Source organism: Amblyomma americanum, chromosome 9 (assembly GCF_052857255.1).
Source record: "Amblyomma americanum isolate KBUSLIRL-KWMA chromosome 9, ASM5285725v1, whole genome shotgun sequence".
In the NCBI taxonomy this organism is placed as follows: Eukaryota; Metazoa; Arthropoda; class Arachnida; order Ixodida; family Ixodidae; genus Amblyomma; species Amblyomma americanum.
In genome coordinates this window covers 3,582,279-3,595,701 of record NC_135505.1, presented here as the reverse complement: position 1 = coordinate 3,595,701, position 13,423 = coordinate 3,582,279, and the positions used below count along the sequence as shown (strand labels likewise).

Here is a 13,423-nt window from a genome sequence, read left to right as displayed (position 1 = left end):
TCCCATAATTAGTTGATATTCACGACGCCCTCGCCTTTCAACAAGGATTTAATTTTTATCCGGTTCATAGCTAATGTCAGTTTTACGGAGAATCTCGTCGTTTTGCGATACCATGGGCGTATCATAACGCGATAGTGGAAAGCATGAGCAACATCATCGGACAAAAATTTTGAAAATGGGAAAACTGTAAGATAGTCTTGTGAAAATACTAAAGATAACGCTTCATTCTTCTGATATGTAGCAAAAAGTGTAGCAAAAACTTTTAAAGTGTTTCCATCGAACGCATCGAAAAGTTAAGACTACCATAGAAAACCAATGGGAACGCTTTTGACGACAGCAAAAACGTCAAAAGAAAAAAAGAACGCGAGACTGCCGCCGGGTAATCTGCGGGTATATTGACTGTTACAGTGAAATGTTCCATTACATGAAAAAAATGAGTTCATAAACGGTTTGGCGCTCGAAAATGCTTTTGTACAGAACTGTCTGATATACGCAGTCAACATGGTTGTTCCTATCTACAGAAACTGCGGCATAGAGAAAGCCACTTAATTTTTTTCCCAGCGTAGCCTTTGGCTTAGAAATGAACCAGAGATAGGGACTACGGCTACGCTGATTTTTTAAACGATTGCGTAAGCATGTTCAGCCGTTCCGGACGCGGCAGTTGCAGCTTCGTCTTTGTCCAGATTCGGAAATAACATGAACGCTTAATCCTGCAACAGCGTGTGAGGTAAGCACGGGCTAAAGGCAAAAGGGCAGTGATGACCAAGCACTGCGGCACAATAACGTGTGACAATAAAGTCAGGGTCCGGTAATCGCTCTCGTGTCGTTTTGTCCTCTTTTGCAAGGTCGCACAAAGGAGCCCCTCAATTCACATCGGCTTCGAGCGTTTTATTTCTCCTTCAAACGCCAACTGCAATTCTAATGGACTTTCGTTTTACGACAGTCTCGAAGCACATTGTGCAGCGACCTGAAAGTAAAGGTTGAAGAACAGCTTATTAAGAAATCTAAGGTTTGACGAAATCTCGTCTGGTCGGGTGAATACGTGTGTGAAAATAAAGAAGCGCCGACCAAAAAGGTGCTGTCAAGATGACAGGGACGTTTCGACTTCCACACGGAAGCCTTGTTCCAGCGCATTAAGATTCAAAGAGATCTCTCGCGCATGCGCACACAATCCTCGGCACCCCTCCCTATATTATGCTTTCTGTAGAAACCTACACATACATTTTGTGCACTGCACGTAAACACCGTAGCCCAGTTTCTATGCAACGCTGTTGTATTCCCAAACAACCCACCACGTTTACAAAAAGCCTTCAAGAACTGTAGCAAGTACAGCAACGTGTTCATAAAAAATCACACATACAAAATAAATGACAGCGCTAATAAAATCATTAAAACAGAAATTGCAGCTAGTTGGTACACCCCTGAATACAAAAACAGCGCTGCGACAGGGGACGAATAAGGGATAATAAAAGCATAAGGTGAAATTAAAAGCACATGCTGTTGGGCCGGTTGTTTTAGCTCATATTTGAATTTAAGGGCGCCTTTGAATAAACTGCTAAATTAACAGAGGATGTTCTTGCAGTTAAACAAAAAGCTAGTGCAGAAAATTCTATACATCTTCAGTATCAATTATCCCGAATATTTTATGGCAACAGCGCTTTGTAGCTTCGCCTCGAGGCATAGATCTCTGGTGTAGGAAAATGCCTTTCGCAACGAGCATTTTCGAACGGCGTGCTGATACCCGCTGCGAACGAATATGCTAGGTGGACTCACAAAGTTGTCGATCAAACACCTCGCTTTAAGACGGGTGGTGTCCACCAACAGACTCGTAACACGGACGTCACTTAAATATTACCCCGCCTTTCAGCACGAAACACAAGGCGCGGAAAAAAGAGTAGTGGTAAGGCAAAAGTACCGACTCAAGGTTCAAAACGTCTGCTCGGCTTTTGCGCGCAATCCAGTCCACATTAAGAGATGGGAAGCACGGTCCTGAATAATTTATGCAAATTCTGCGCAAAAATCTGCGATTGAAACTGGTACAGTCAACCTTGTATTTCGATCAGACCGCAGTAAAAGCTTGCTGCTAACCTTTAAGACTGCAGAAATTGCATGCATCTGTCAAATCTCGCACAATACAGAACGAAAGAACAATACTGACTCGTATGGTTATAGTTATGCGCCTAGGTTCATCCCTTATATAGCGTTTGCGCCTGTGTTGTCGTGTTTGTTCCTGTTCTCCTGTCCTGTCTAATTCGCGCAGTAATAACCTTTTTTCTTTTGTGCAACAATATTTGGGATTAGTAATGCACCCGTGCCGAATAACTTCCTGTACGGACGTAAGTAAAAGCAGCGCGAATGAAGGTGCCCGAAGACGAAGCGAAGAAGGGAGAGGAGAGAGCGCTATCTGCTGTCCCTTTCGCCTTCGGGCACCTTTCTTCGCGCTGTTTTACTTAGGTCAGAATGGACAGCAAAAAGTTGTTGAATAACTTCCCGCAGAGGGATCGCGCATTGCCCTGGGCGTTGCTGCGCCACGAGACGGGGGCATACTGCCGCCTCTTGCGTCTCTCCCTTGAAAAGCCCCAACCTGTGCCGCCTGGCGCAACAGAGTACGCTCTTTACCTCCTTCTCCGCCACGGTGGCTCGATCGGAAGGGCGAGCCCTGCTCTGCTGCGCGTCTTATTTTGACTGCGCCGCTGGGGACCCTGGCTCTCTCCCAGCTCCGACCCCCCCGCTCACTGCGCTGCTGCTATTCCGGGCGGCACGTCTCTTCCTAGCCCGCGAGACAATCTGCGTCGGCGGGAGAGGAGAGGACGCCCCGCTGGCAATGCTTGCATTCGGAGGGCGCAACGTGGCGCCTCGTCGACTCGCTCACAATGCGCCTCCGTAGACGCCTTCTTTCTTTGATCTTTCAGTGGCATATCTGTGCATGCGTTTCAGATGGTTGCTGCAATCCACGCCCGGACACTCAGCTTGCTCTGCTGGGCCGCCGTGCAAACCAGCGCGATTATTGCCGACTCGTCTTCGTGGTGCAGCACTAACGTGTTAAATGCCCCGTTACCCAGCCGTTGTGAGCGAAGTCACGAGCATGACTCTGGCAGGTGGTGCCCGGAGAGCAACCTAGGAGTCGGGTGGACCAACTTGGACATGCGACCTTGCGGTGTCATCGCAACCTGCCCACCGGACAGGGAGCAAACTGCCCACCGTGCCAGGTGGAAGTTAAATTAAGTGCAACATGGGCCGCAAAAGGCCCACGGTAGTGGCGCATCACTTAACCGCTGCGCCACTGCGCCAAGAGGACTCTCAAGGAGCTCTGAATGTAAAAAACACAATGACCTTCTGCATGTATGGGAACAACCCCAATACACTATCGCGTCATATCTCTCAGGTGGAGGTGAAGTGACCCCTCCAATTATTTCGTCAGCGCTTGTAGGCCCGCTACGCATGCACAGCGTTGAATTTTTATTTTTGATTGGTTATTTGTTGCTGTTGCATTTCTTGTTCCATTATTTTGATAGTGTTTGTTTGCTGTAAAATTCCCTTACGCAAAGCGCCGTACAGGAGCGTGCAAGGAATTCTCCATAAATAAATAAATAAATAAATAAATAAATAAATAAATAAATAAATAAATAAATAAAACAGAGCACTGATTTGAAGGAAGAGAACGACTAAAGGATAAAGCCACGATCTTTTTAAATACCAGAGATGAATAGTGAATAGCTTTGTGGCATAAGAAGTGAGAAAAGAAATGGGAAGATAGAACTTGTAACTGCGCCAAAAGCCAGCAATCAAAAAGAAAAACGTTATTTCCAAGAGTCAATTCTTTGTTCAATAAGGCGGTGCCAGAATTACTTTGTGAAGCGTGCATTCAACAGTTAGACCAGGCAGGCACAAAGTTACAAAAAATGCACCAAAGAACCGGGCACTCTGCCTGAGCCTTTATTTTTTCCCGAAGAAAGAGATGTTCAATCGTAGCTGCCACATATCCGTTGACACGGGGGCATTCAGTATGCAATAATAATGGCGAGCTCAGCACTGTGCACGGTGAAAGACTTTTTCTAAATAAAAAAAATACCTTATGTTCTTTCCATGAACGTCTCTAGAGGCTCCCCTAGGCAAAAGTTCAATAGTAAACGAGTCTATACTGTGCTCTGCGGTGTGAACTAACCATCGCTAACTAACCAGTGGTTGTGTCTAGTATTTCACTCGTTCTGCGGTTGCATGTGTAAGCGCTGTTATTTTAACTAACCATAAAGAAAACGATGGTGAAACGGCACTCTAGATCCCCTTGTAATAAACGTTTGAGTCCAAATCGTTGCAGTGACCGGTAATTGGAGACTAGTCCAAGTTTATTTTTATAGCGACTCCACGGTGCCTCTAGCCGAATGAAATGAACGGGATAAGAGAGGTGAAATGAAGTGACAGGAAGGATAATATGAAAACGTCATGGCTGCTGCATGTTCGACTGGGAATACCGATTTTACAACCTCAGCACCACGTTTACTCGCGCGGCAGTGTAAGAGCAGCCTGCCACGAACGGCCACTTTGAGGATTCTGGGCCGGTTTTCTATATGCGCTACACTTTGCCTCGAGGTTTGCTACGTGACTTCTTTCTGCTTTGTTGGGTAAACCTGCGAAAACCAAAGGATCCTGCATGCTCTCCGCTTTTTCTGCGGGTGAAACGATGATCTTTTCCAGAAGAGCAGCGCTAAAAAGACGTGGACAAAGACGAGACGACGAGGACAGCGCCCGTCCTTGTTGTCTCGTCTTTGTCCACGTCTTTTTATTTTTGGAAGATATTAACCAACTCGCCGCATTATCCCCGAAACGATGAGTATGTCCACTCCATCCCCTCTCCCCTCCACTCACACTCGACGAGAGCCGTCAGAGTATTGGCGGCCCACCTGGCTTATAAACATTTGTCACTTTAGTCGGGCCGGTCACCTGTACTCCTACAGGTGCCGAGATAGTCCTGTCGTTTGCAAGCTGCGGCCAGCCTATACCGGCAAGAATCTCAATCGCGACTCCCTACTTGCGTGTTTGCCACCGCTTGCCACGCTTCACCTTCGAAAGCGCTCCTGCTGCTAGACTGAGGGATGATCAGTTATGTGTAACCCACTGTAGATACATCCTGCCCATGCTCGTTTCCCTGTTTCATTTTGGCAAGGGTATCATTAACTCATGTCTACTCCTCATGAATGGAGTTACCAATTACGACATAGAACGCCATCAGTCACGCCGACTGCATTTACAGCTGAGGTTTCTCAATATGCGGCTACGCATAAAGGACAGGGCAGAGTATCTCAGTTAGTGAAAGAGTTATATGCCCATCAACGCACTCATGTTGTCGTTAGCCTGTTCTAAGCTGTGCTGCGGTGGGATCGATGTCGTAAGCGATGTTTGTCTCTCTATGTTTGCCTGTTTGTCACTATATGCGCACTCGCAATTGGCAAAGCAAACACGGCTCATTATGTCCACTTGCCAAACGTCCCTAATAACGTGAAAAAAGTGGCTTATTTAACAATAGTGCATCCACAACTAGAATTTGCTTCACCTACGTGGTGCCCTTATCAAAATTACCTTATCAACATGCTTGAAGCCGTACAAAATAGAGCCGCTCGTTTCATCACACAAAATTACAATCCCCATTTCAGCATCACTAAGATCAAACTTGACATCTCCCTCGAACCATTAGATATCCGTCGCTCCATTCATCTGCATTTCCATGTGCCATTGTTCTTTGGAATGATCTTTCCGACAGTATCGCATCTGTCTGCAAAAACCAACCATTCCAAGGCCAGCTGCACGAGCATTTTCTTTAAAGACTTGGTGTCTTGTTATAGGTTGCTGTGTCCCATAAGTTCTTTTTCTCCTCGTTGCTAATGTATTATGTTTAGGTTTCTTGTGCTGTTTCAATAATTCTCATTTTTATTATGGCTACTGATTTTTCTTTCGACGTGCACTGGGCACACGCGATGCATTCTTGCTACCTTTTATGTACTTTTTGTTGCTCGCGGCGATGTATGCCTTGTCGTTACGATTTACCCTCTATAATTATATTTTTTTTACTTTTTTGTATTGGACTGCGCGTTGTATTGAACAATTTGATCCTATCGTACTTAATCCGTTATTTTGCCCTCCTTACTCAATGTCTTGTTGGGCCTTATAAGGTATTTTGAATAAATAAATTGAGTAAATTATAGCGCCGTCTCAGTTTCTGTACCAGATGGGGCGCTCACTTTGAGTACTCAGGCAGAAAACTTGTTTCAATAACGGGTGTAGTGCTTTACAATTCCCATACCTTTTCGTTTACACGGAAGTTTAGAAAATAAGACCGATGCACTGCTTAATAAAGTGGCCATAAGTGCGGCAGCTCTTTCCTTTAAACTGGACATGACCGCGAAAATTGAGCTGGCGATGCCCAGAGTAATAAAACCTCTGCGATAGTTCATCAAAATATTTCCCAGAAACTTCCCCAATTCGGCCTATGGGACAAGACAAGATAAATGCATGTTGCACGCTGCAGTATAAAGGGCCGGCAAAGAGAGCAATTCGGTATAGATGTTTAGGGTAATTACCGAACTGGAGTAGAACTGTAATCCTTGGGTGCATGTCAATGAATAATTACTTACTTATTGCACAGTAATTTCTATTGACGGACACACTACAAGAATCAAGTCTTCTAGCTGTGCAAAGTATTTTGTTTTAGAACCACAACCATCCTAGATACCACATGGGTGCTTTTACAAAAAAAAAATACCCAAACATCTTCATGGAAACACGGGATAAGGGAGGATGACTAACAGTGCAAAAAGCACAGAAAGAAAGTCAACTGTTTGTTCCTTTACTAATGCCGCGTTTTAGAGAATGTGTCCCAGCTAAGTAAAAGACATACACAACACTCTGTACGAGTGGCTGCTTTCTGTTTGCGCATCAAAAATACTTTATTTTTGCTCGGATTTACCCCTCGCGCTATAGTTTTCTGTTGCATGGTTGTTCTCAGTATTCTGAGGTTATCCGAAAAATGGAAAGCCTCTTGAGTAATCACATATGCTTCAGGACATGTAGAGTACTCCAAGAAGGACACCGCTGGCGGCACGTTTGTGCCGTATTCTGTATAAAATGCATGGTCCATTTAGTCAGCAGTTAGTTTCCAACTCTGGAAAGCTCGTTGACGTTCGACTGCAGAAGAAGACAGACAACCACCTGTTTTTAGCAGCTGACAGTTTTTTTCGTGGGTGGAATAACTGTGTTGTCATTGGAACTGAGAAATATTAAGAAATTGCACTGGCAGGCAACTAAGCTGCATGGAAGCAAAAAAAATTTATAGAGAATAAAGTACTTAGCATAGCTGAGCTTTGTTGCAGCGCTGAGCAGCGCTCGTGTCGTGTCTTGTCCTTCTTGTGTGATTGCATGTTTTTGCGCTGCTCCGTTCCCTTGGTTAAAAAATGCACCAACTAGCCCAAAAAGAAGTTTTACAGAAAAAGACTATGAACGAAAAAATGTAGTTCCAGCCAAATTTTATAACTTCCAACCTTTATCAAATTGACCCCCACTCACGTTTTACAATCCCAATATCACTCAACAGAAGTCTAGAAACTCTCATTCACCGCTTAAGATTGGGAAGAGCCTACACGAATCACTTTCTACACAGAATTGGCCGTGCAGACAATCGACGATGTGCGTGTGTCACGAGCGTGAGGATGTACCTCATTCGCTACTGGACTGCCCAGAGCAAGAGAGTTTTAAAACACGACTGAAGACGGACTTGACCACCCCTGTAAAAGGCTATTCAGTCTTCAAAAGGTATGAGGTCCGTGGACGACGCATGCGCTGCAGAAACGGGCGATCAGACCACTGTAATATTTCCTCGAGGACCGTGGCATACTCGGGAAGTACTAGATATTGCTTGTGTAAATTCCGTCATTGTTCGCCTCGGTACGTGCTGTCCAGTGCTGTGGCAATTATTTATATGTGTTTCTGTTAGGAATCTGATGTATGCGATGTCGTTATTGTTGCCGCTCTCTAATGTTTGATTTGGTTTATGGGGGCTCAGTATCAGTATCAGTTTTACTAATCAATATACGAAGCTACTTCCCAAAGAAAGACGCCGTTGAAGCTATATTAGATGAAAACAGCACCGATACGCGATCTTTGCCAAAACATGGCTCGCGCTTGATATACAGGAAAAATAGCTATTGCAAGACAAGCAATTTTTCGATTTTTTCCTGCGCGATAGACGTGGGCGCAGGGAAGGCGGCGTGATGGTCCTCGTTAAGCGTACCCTGCTTTCCTCTGCTGTTGAAATCACTAGCAATAGCGAAATCGTTTGTGTGAACATTTCACCTGCTCATCGCACTAATATTATCATCGCCTGCTACCGAGCTCCTGATTCTGATCACTCCTTGATTGAAGACTTAGGTACCGTTCTATTGGAGATGAAAAACCAGTTTCCCCCTGGAAACCTTATAGTTTGGTGATTTTAACTTTCCAGACATCGACTGGGAGAACCTAAGTGCAGATTCACGCCATTCAAGAGATTTTTTGGAACTTATTCTCTCCTTTAACCTCTCTCAAACAGTTAGTTTTCCAACTCGTGGTAGTAGCACCCTAGATCTTTCTCTTGTCTCAAATCCAGATTTAATCCAGTCATTGTCATCCTGCGATGGTGTTAGCGATCATATCATATTGCTGTTCAACCTATCGATTCCAATCTCTCCACGACAACGTTCAGTGAAATACATTCGTGATTACAGCAAAGCCGATTTTTCCAAAATCAATGATGAACTGGCTGAATTTCTTTTTCACTTTGCAAAGTCCGCTCCTAATAGGTCTGTTGATGAAAACTGGCGTTCGTATAAAGAAAAAATGATCTCTCTAATTGATTAGTATGTACTCCTCGTCTGCATTCGTAGTGATGCCGGCAAAGCATGGTTTGCCAATTGATTAAAAAATTATGTAACAAGAAAAAACGGTTATTCAGGACAGCTAAGGGTACGAACTCAGCTCTTAAATGGGAAAAGTATTTGAGCTGTCTGCATAATTACACCAGGTTGCTGAAGATGACCAGACAAATTTTACGACAAGGAACTACTTTAAATTCTCCGAAATAACCCAAAAAGTTTTGGTCTTTGTTAACTCGCAACCGTAGCGAATCGCATAATATCACTTTGTTGGATGCCGATGGCACTCACGTTCTAAAGGAGCTCCGTTCAGACGTAATAAATGAGTACTTCTCGTCTGTTTTCACACAGGAACCGGTTACAAACATTCCTATAGCGCTCAGCTTAAATTTCCTTCAAATGCCGCCAGTTGATATCTCAGTTAATGGAAGATGTAAATTAATAGATAACCTAAAGGTATCCAGTGCCCCTGGGCCCGACAACATATCTGCCAAAATTCTTAAATACCAAGCTTGTATCCAGCCGTATCCTACAAATTATTTTCACGCAGTCTATCTCCAGTGGCCAAATCCCGTCCGAGTGGAAGTTAAGTAGAGTTGTACGCAGTTTTAAGGCAGGGAACCGCTCCGATCCGTCCAATTATCGACCTATCTCGCTAACGTGCATTGCATTCAAGCTCATCAAACATATAACTTACTCTCGCATTGAAACGCACCTGGATAATAATTCATTTTTCTTCTCAAACCAACACGGATTCCGTTCTGGTTATTCATGCGAAACTCAGCTTTTCGAATTCACGACTGACCTCCACTCAAACTTAGACTCATCATTTCAAACAGGCATAATTTACCTGAATTTTTCTAAGGCTTTTGGCAGCGTTCCCCACCAGCGCCTCATGACCAAACTTTCCTGCCTGTCTTTGCACCCACTAGTATTATCATGGATTCACTGTTCTTTAACTAATCGTTCGCGATAAACAGTCATTGATGGTCATCCTTCCGCCGCAACAAATGTTACCTCCGGAGTCCCTCAGGAATCAGTTCGCGGCCCGCTTCTGTTTCTTGTCTTTATTAATGACCTTCCTGCTGGAATTTCGTCATCCATTCGTCTGTTCGCAGACGATTGATTGTGTTCTCTACCGTAGTATTTGCACTAATAGTGATCAGTCTCTGCTGCAGGACGACTTAAACTTAATCCAAAACTGGTGCTCTACCTGGCTCATGAAGTTGAATGCGACAAAATGTAAGTTTATGCACGTGTCTCGGAAACGATCTAACTTGCTTTTCCAGATTCGCTAAACACGACCGCGCTGTCGCAAGTTGAATCTTACAGGTATCTTGGCGTCGAAATAACAAGTAATCTGAACTGGTCAAATCACACCAAGTCACTTCCTGCACGCGTTTCCAAATCATTAGGTTTCATCAGACGATCTCTCACATTTTCTCCGCACGCGGTTAGACTAATCGCATATGAAACATTCATCCGTACCAAGCTTGAATACGCATCGACTGTTTGGAGCCCGCATCAAGAATACCTAATCCAGGCGTTAGAAGCAGTCCAAAACCGAGCTGCTCATTTCATAACATCGAGATATGATTCTCGGCTGAGCGTTACGAATATCAAATCTTCCATCGGTCTAACTCCCCTGTCATCACGGCGTAAGATAGCAAGACTTTGCCTTTTTCACAAACTTTATTCTAATTTCCCGAAATTAGGCGAGAGCCTTATTCTGCCCCCCTTGAGATCCTCCCGACGTTTGTTTATTTGCAACAGTGTTCAGCATATTCATGGTACCACTAAAGCTTTCAATAATTCCTTTTTGCCAACTGTTATAAACGAGTGGAATGTACTCCCTGACGATGTTGTCAGTGAAATCAACTCAGCAAATTTTAAAAACTTATTGATTGCTTATTTCTCTCCTCAATTCCTGTAAAAACCTATTTATTTACCTATTTATTGCCTTGTTAATTTCAATGCGTTTACTTTGTTTATTTGGGCTTGCAGTTATATTTGTGTTCTACTTTTGTGACCCGTTATTACCATTTCCCCCCCCCCCCCCCCTTATGTAATGCCCCATTGGGGCCGTTAAGAGAAAATAAATTATAATGATGATGATGGTTCGACGTCGCAAAGCGACTGAGGCTATGAGGGACGTCGTACTGAAGGGCTCCGGAAGTTTCGACCACCTGGGGTTCTTTAACGTTCACTGACAGCGCACTGTGCACTCCTCTCTAGCATTTTGCCTTCATCGAAATTCGACTGTCGTGGCATGGGATCGAACCCGCATTTTCGGGTCAGCAGCCAAGCTACACAACCACTGATGTGTTTCTATTATGTATGCGATGTATTTGATATCGTTTTTGTTGCAGCCTTTTTTTTCTTCTTCATTTCTTGATTTTGTGGTTCTTAGAAAGTTTACTGTGATTAGCACATATCATTCCATATAGCATTTTCTCATTTTATGTGACTAGGTATCATTATTACCTATAGTTTATGTTTCTATTTTATTTTAGCATTTCCTGCGAACCCTTTGCATTTTTTTGTTACTTGTGTGTGTACTAGCTGTGATTTATTGGGCGTTATGTCGACACTTCAGTGTTTTTTTTCAGTTATGTGCAAAGGAGGAGCCGGCGCCATAGTAAGGCACCAACATCTCCTTTTATGTCCATGTCAATAAAAAAAAGTGGCACTTGTGCACTTATATTTATCTCACAGTTGAATCTGTTTGTTAGCACCCATGGCAGGATATGCTTTAAATGCATCAAGGGCGCAGCTGCGCCGGCCGAAATTTTGAGCGGGCAAACAAATATATAAAAAGGTAAGAATAACGGTGAGTTGGCGTCTGATGCAAGAGGAGAGCGGCGCAACCAAGAGCACAAGAAAGAACATGCACTGTGGCGCATGTGTCGTGTTCTTTCCTATCCTGCCTTAGTTGCGTCGATGTTCTCTTCAGCATATAAACAGCCTAAAGAAGCCGAAAGCCGCCTAAAACATCCTAAAAACTAATAATAGCGCATCCTGAAATTCTACTCGCTGTTACTGCGCGCTCGGGAATATCCTATCGTTTTCTGGTCATAGCGTAGCGAGAAATAGCAGTTTTGACTCAGTGCTGGATGCTGCTCTCGAAGTCCCCATACCATAGACGTGAACAAGCAAAAAGAGAACAGCAAAATGCCAGCAGCTATTCTGGCCACCGGTTGGACGTCTGCCATGTCCGACTGCAAACCCTCGAGAGCTGCAAATCGTCTCCACTTCGCTCACCTCTCCGAGCTGCCTGTTGCGACTGGGCGAAGGGAATATATTTACGCCCTTGCGGCACAGTTACAAAAGTGCGTACTTTCGTAACTGCTTGTAAATGTCCGCGCTCATAAATTCAAGTTGTTTCTCGATCCAGTTGAGGTAAGGACGAATACTCTATGGCTTATTAGGGGGACCGCACCACGAATAAAGAGCGGCGGATTAAGCTGGAAGGTCAGTTGTTCCAGATACGACCTTGTAGTTGCCGTCCACGTGCCGCTAGCAGACGACGTAAAATTTATATCGGCGAGGATTGCGGGCTTATGGCTTGCTTTACGAAACGATATATTACATCCTAATACCATGGACAAGTGAATGTGCTGAAATTATGGTGAAGAATTTATAAAACCACATTACGATAAAAATAATGCATTCTAAATGCGAGGAGGTAAGTTGGCCGCAGAAGCGCAGGTCGTTTCCATTCTTCGCAAGACGTTTTTGAGAAACCTGCCTTCTGCCCCTAGTTAACGAAAGACAGGAATACGGGACAGGCCATTCGGCTGCTGCATATACTTCCCAACAAAGAGACACACGCGCACTCTTCGAATAAGGGAATGTCACTTACTGTTCGTAGGAATGACACGTCGTCCTGCTCGGACGACCCTTCAGCGTCCCCCATGGCTGGTTAGGCTTAGCGGCGTGACCGGACGACCACACCGCTGCCGACGCAAAAGACACGAACTCAAAACACGCCACGCACTTCTCTCACGCCGGGTCAGCCAGCTTCCCTTCTCCTCTTCTTCCCGATGCGGAGGGAAAAATGGGAAGGCGCGGCGTGTGGTCCCCTCCCGACAGAAACCTGCGCCAGTCGATGAGACGGTGCTGCTGCGCGTGCCGCTACGCTCCCTCGAGCCGCTTCATTCGTGGGCGTCGTTCGGCGGTGCGGGCCACGTCCTGCGCGCTCTGACGGCGAGCGACTCTGACCCGGCGCTGACTCTGGCCGCGGCGCGGCGCCTTCGATCGCCCTGGCAACGGGAGCGGCGGCGCCTTGATCGCCTCCTGCCGACCTCCTTCCTTTTCTATCCGCGCCGGCTCTTCCAGCTTTGGTCGGCCGGTGCCGGAGGATGATTTGTTTTCTCATTGAGGGCCGCCGCCAGGTGACGACGACGAGGTCTAACCCCTGGGAAAGTTGCCAAGTCCACGTGCACGGAGCAAAAGAGGTGGCACATTCAAGCGGAAGTGAGAATCGTCCGCGCGCAGCAAGGCTCTTGAAAGCCAGCAACGTA

The 13,423-nt window shown here is 45.1% G+C and overlaps 1 protein-coding gene across 1 annotated transcript in view; it reads right to left on the bottom strand.

The window, feature by feature from the left end:
* Nucleotides 1-13,138, bottom strand: part of RyR (Ryanodine receptor) — a 1,185,515-nt gene extending 1,172,377 nt beyond the window's left edge. The window contains 1 exon segment of the mRNA XM_077638630.1: nucleotides 12,763-13,138. Coding sequence (XP_077494756.1) covers nucleotides 12,763-12,816 — 54 coding nt within the window. The 5' untranslated portion in view covers nucleotides 12,817-13,138.
* Between the last annotated feature and the right edge of the window lie 285 nt (nucleotides 13,139-13,423).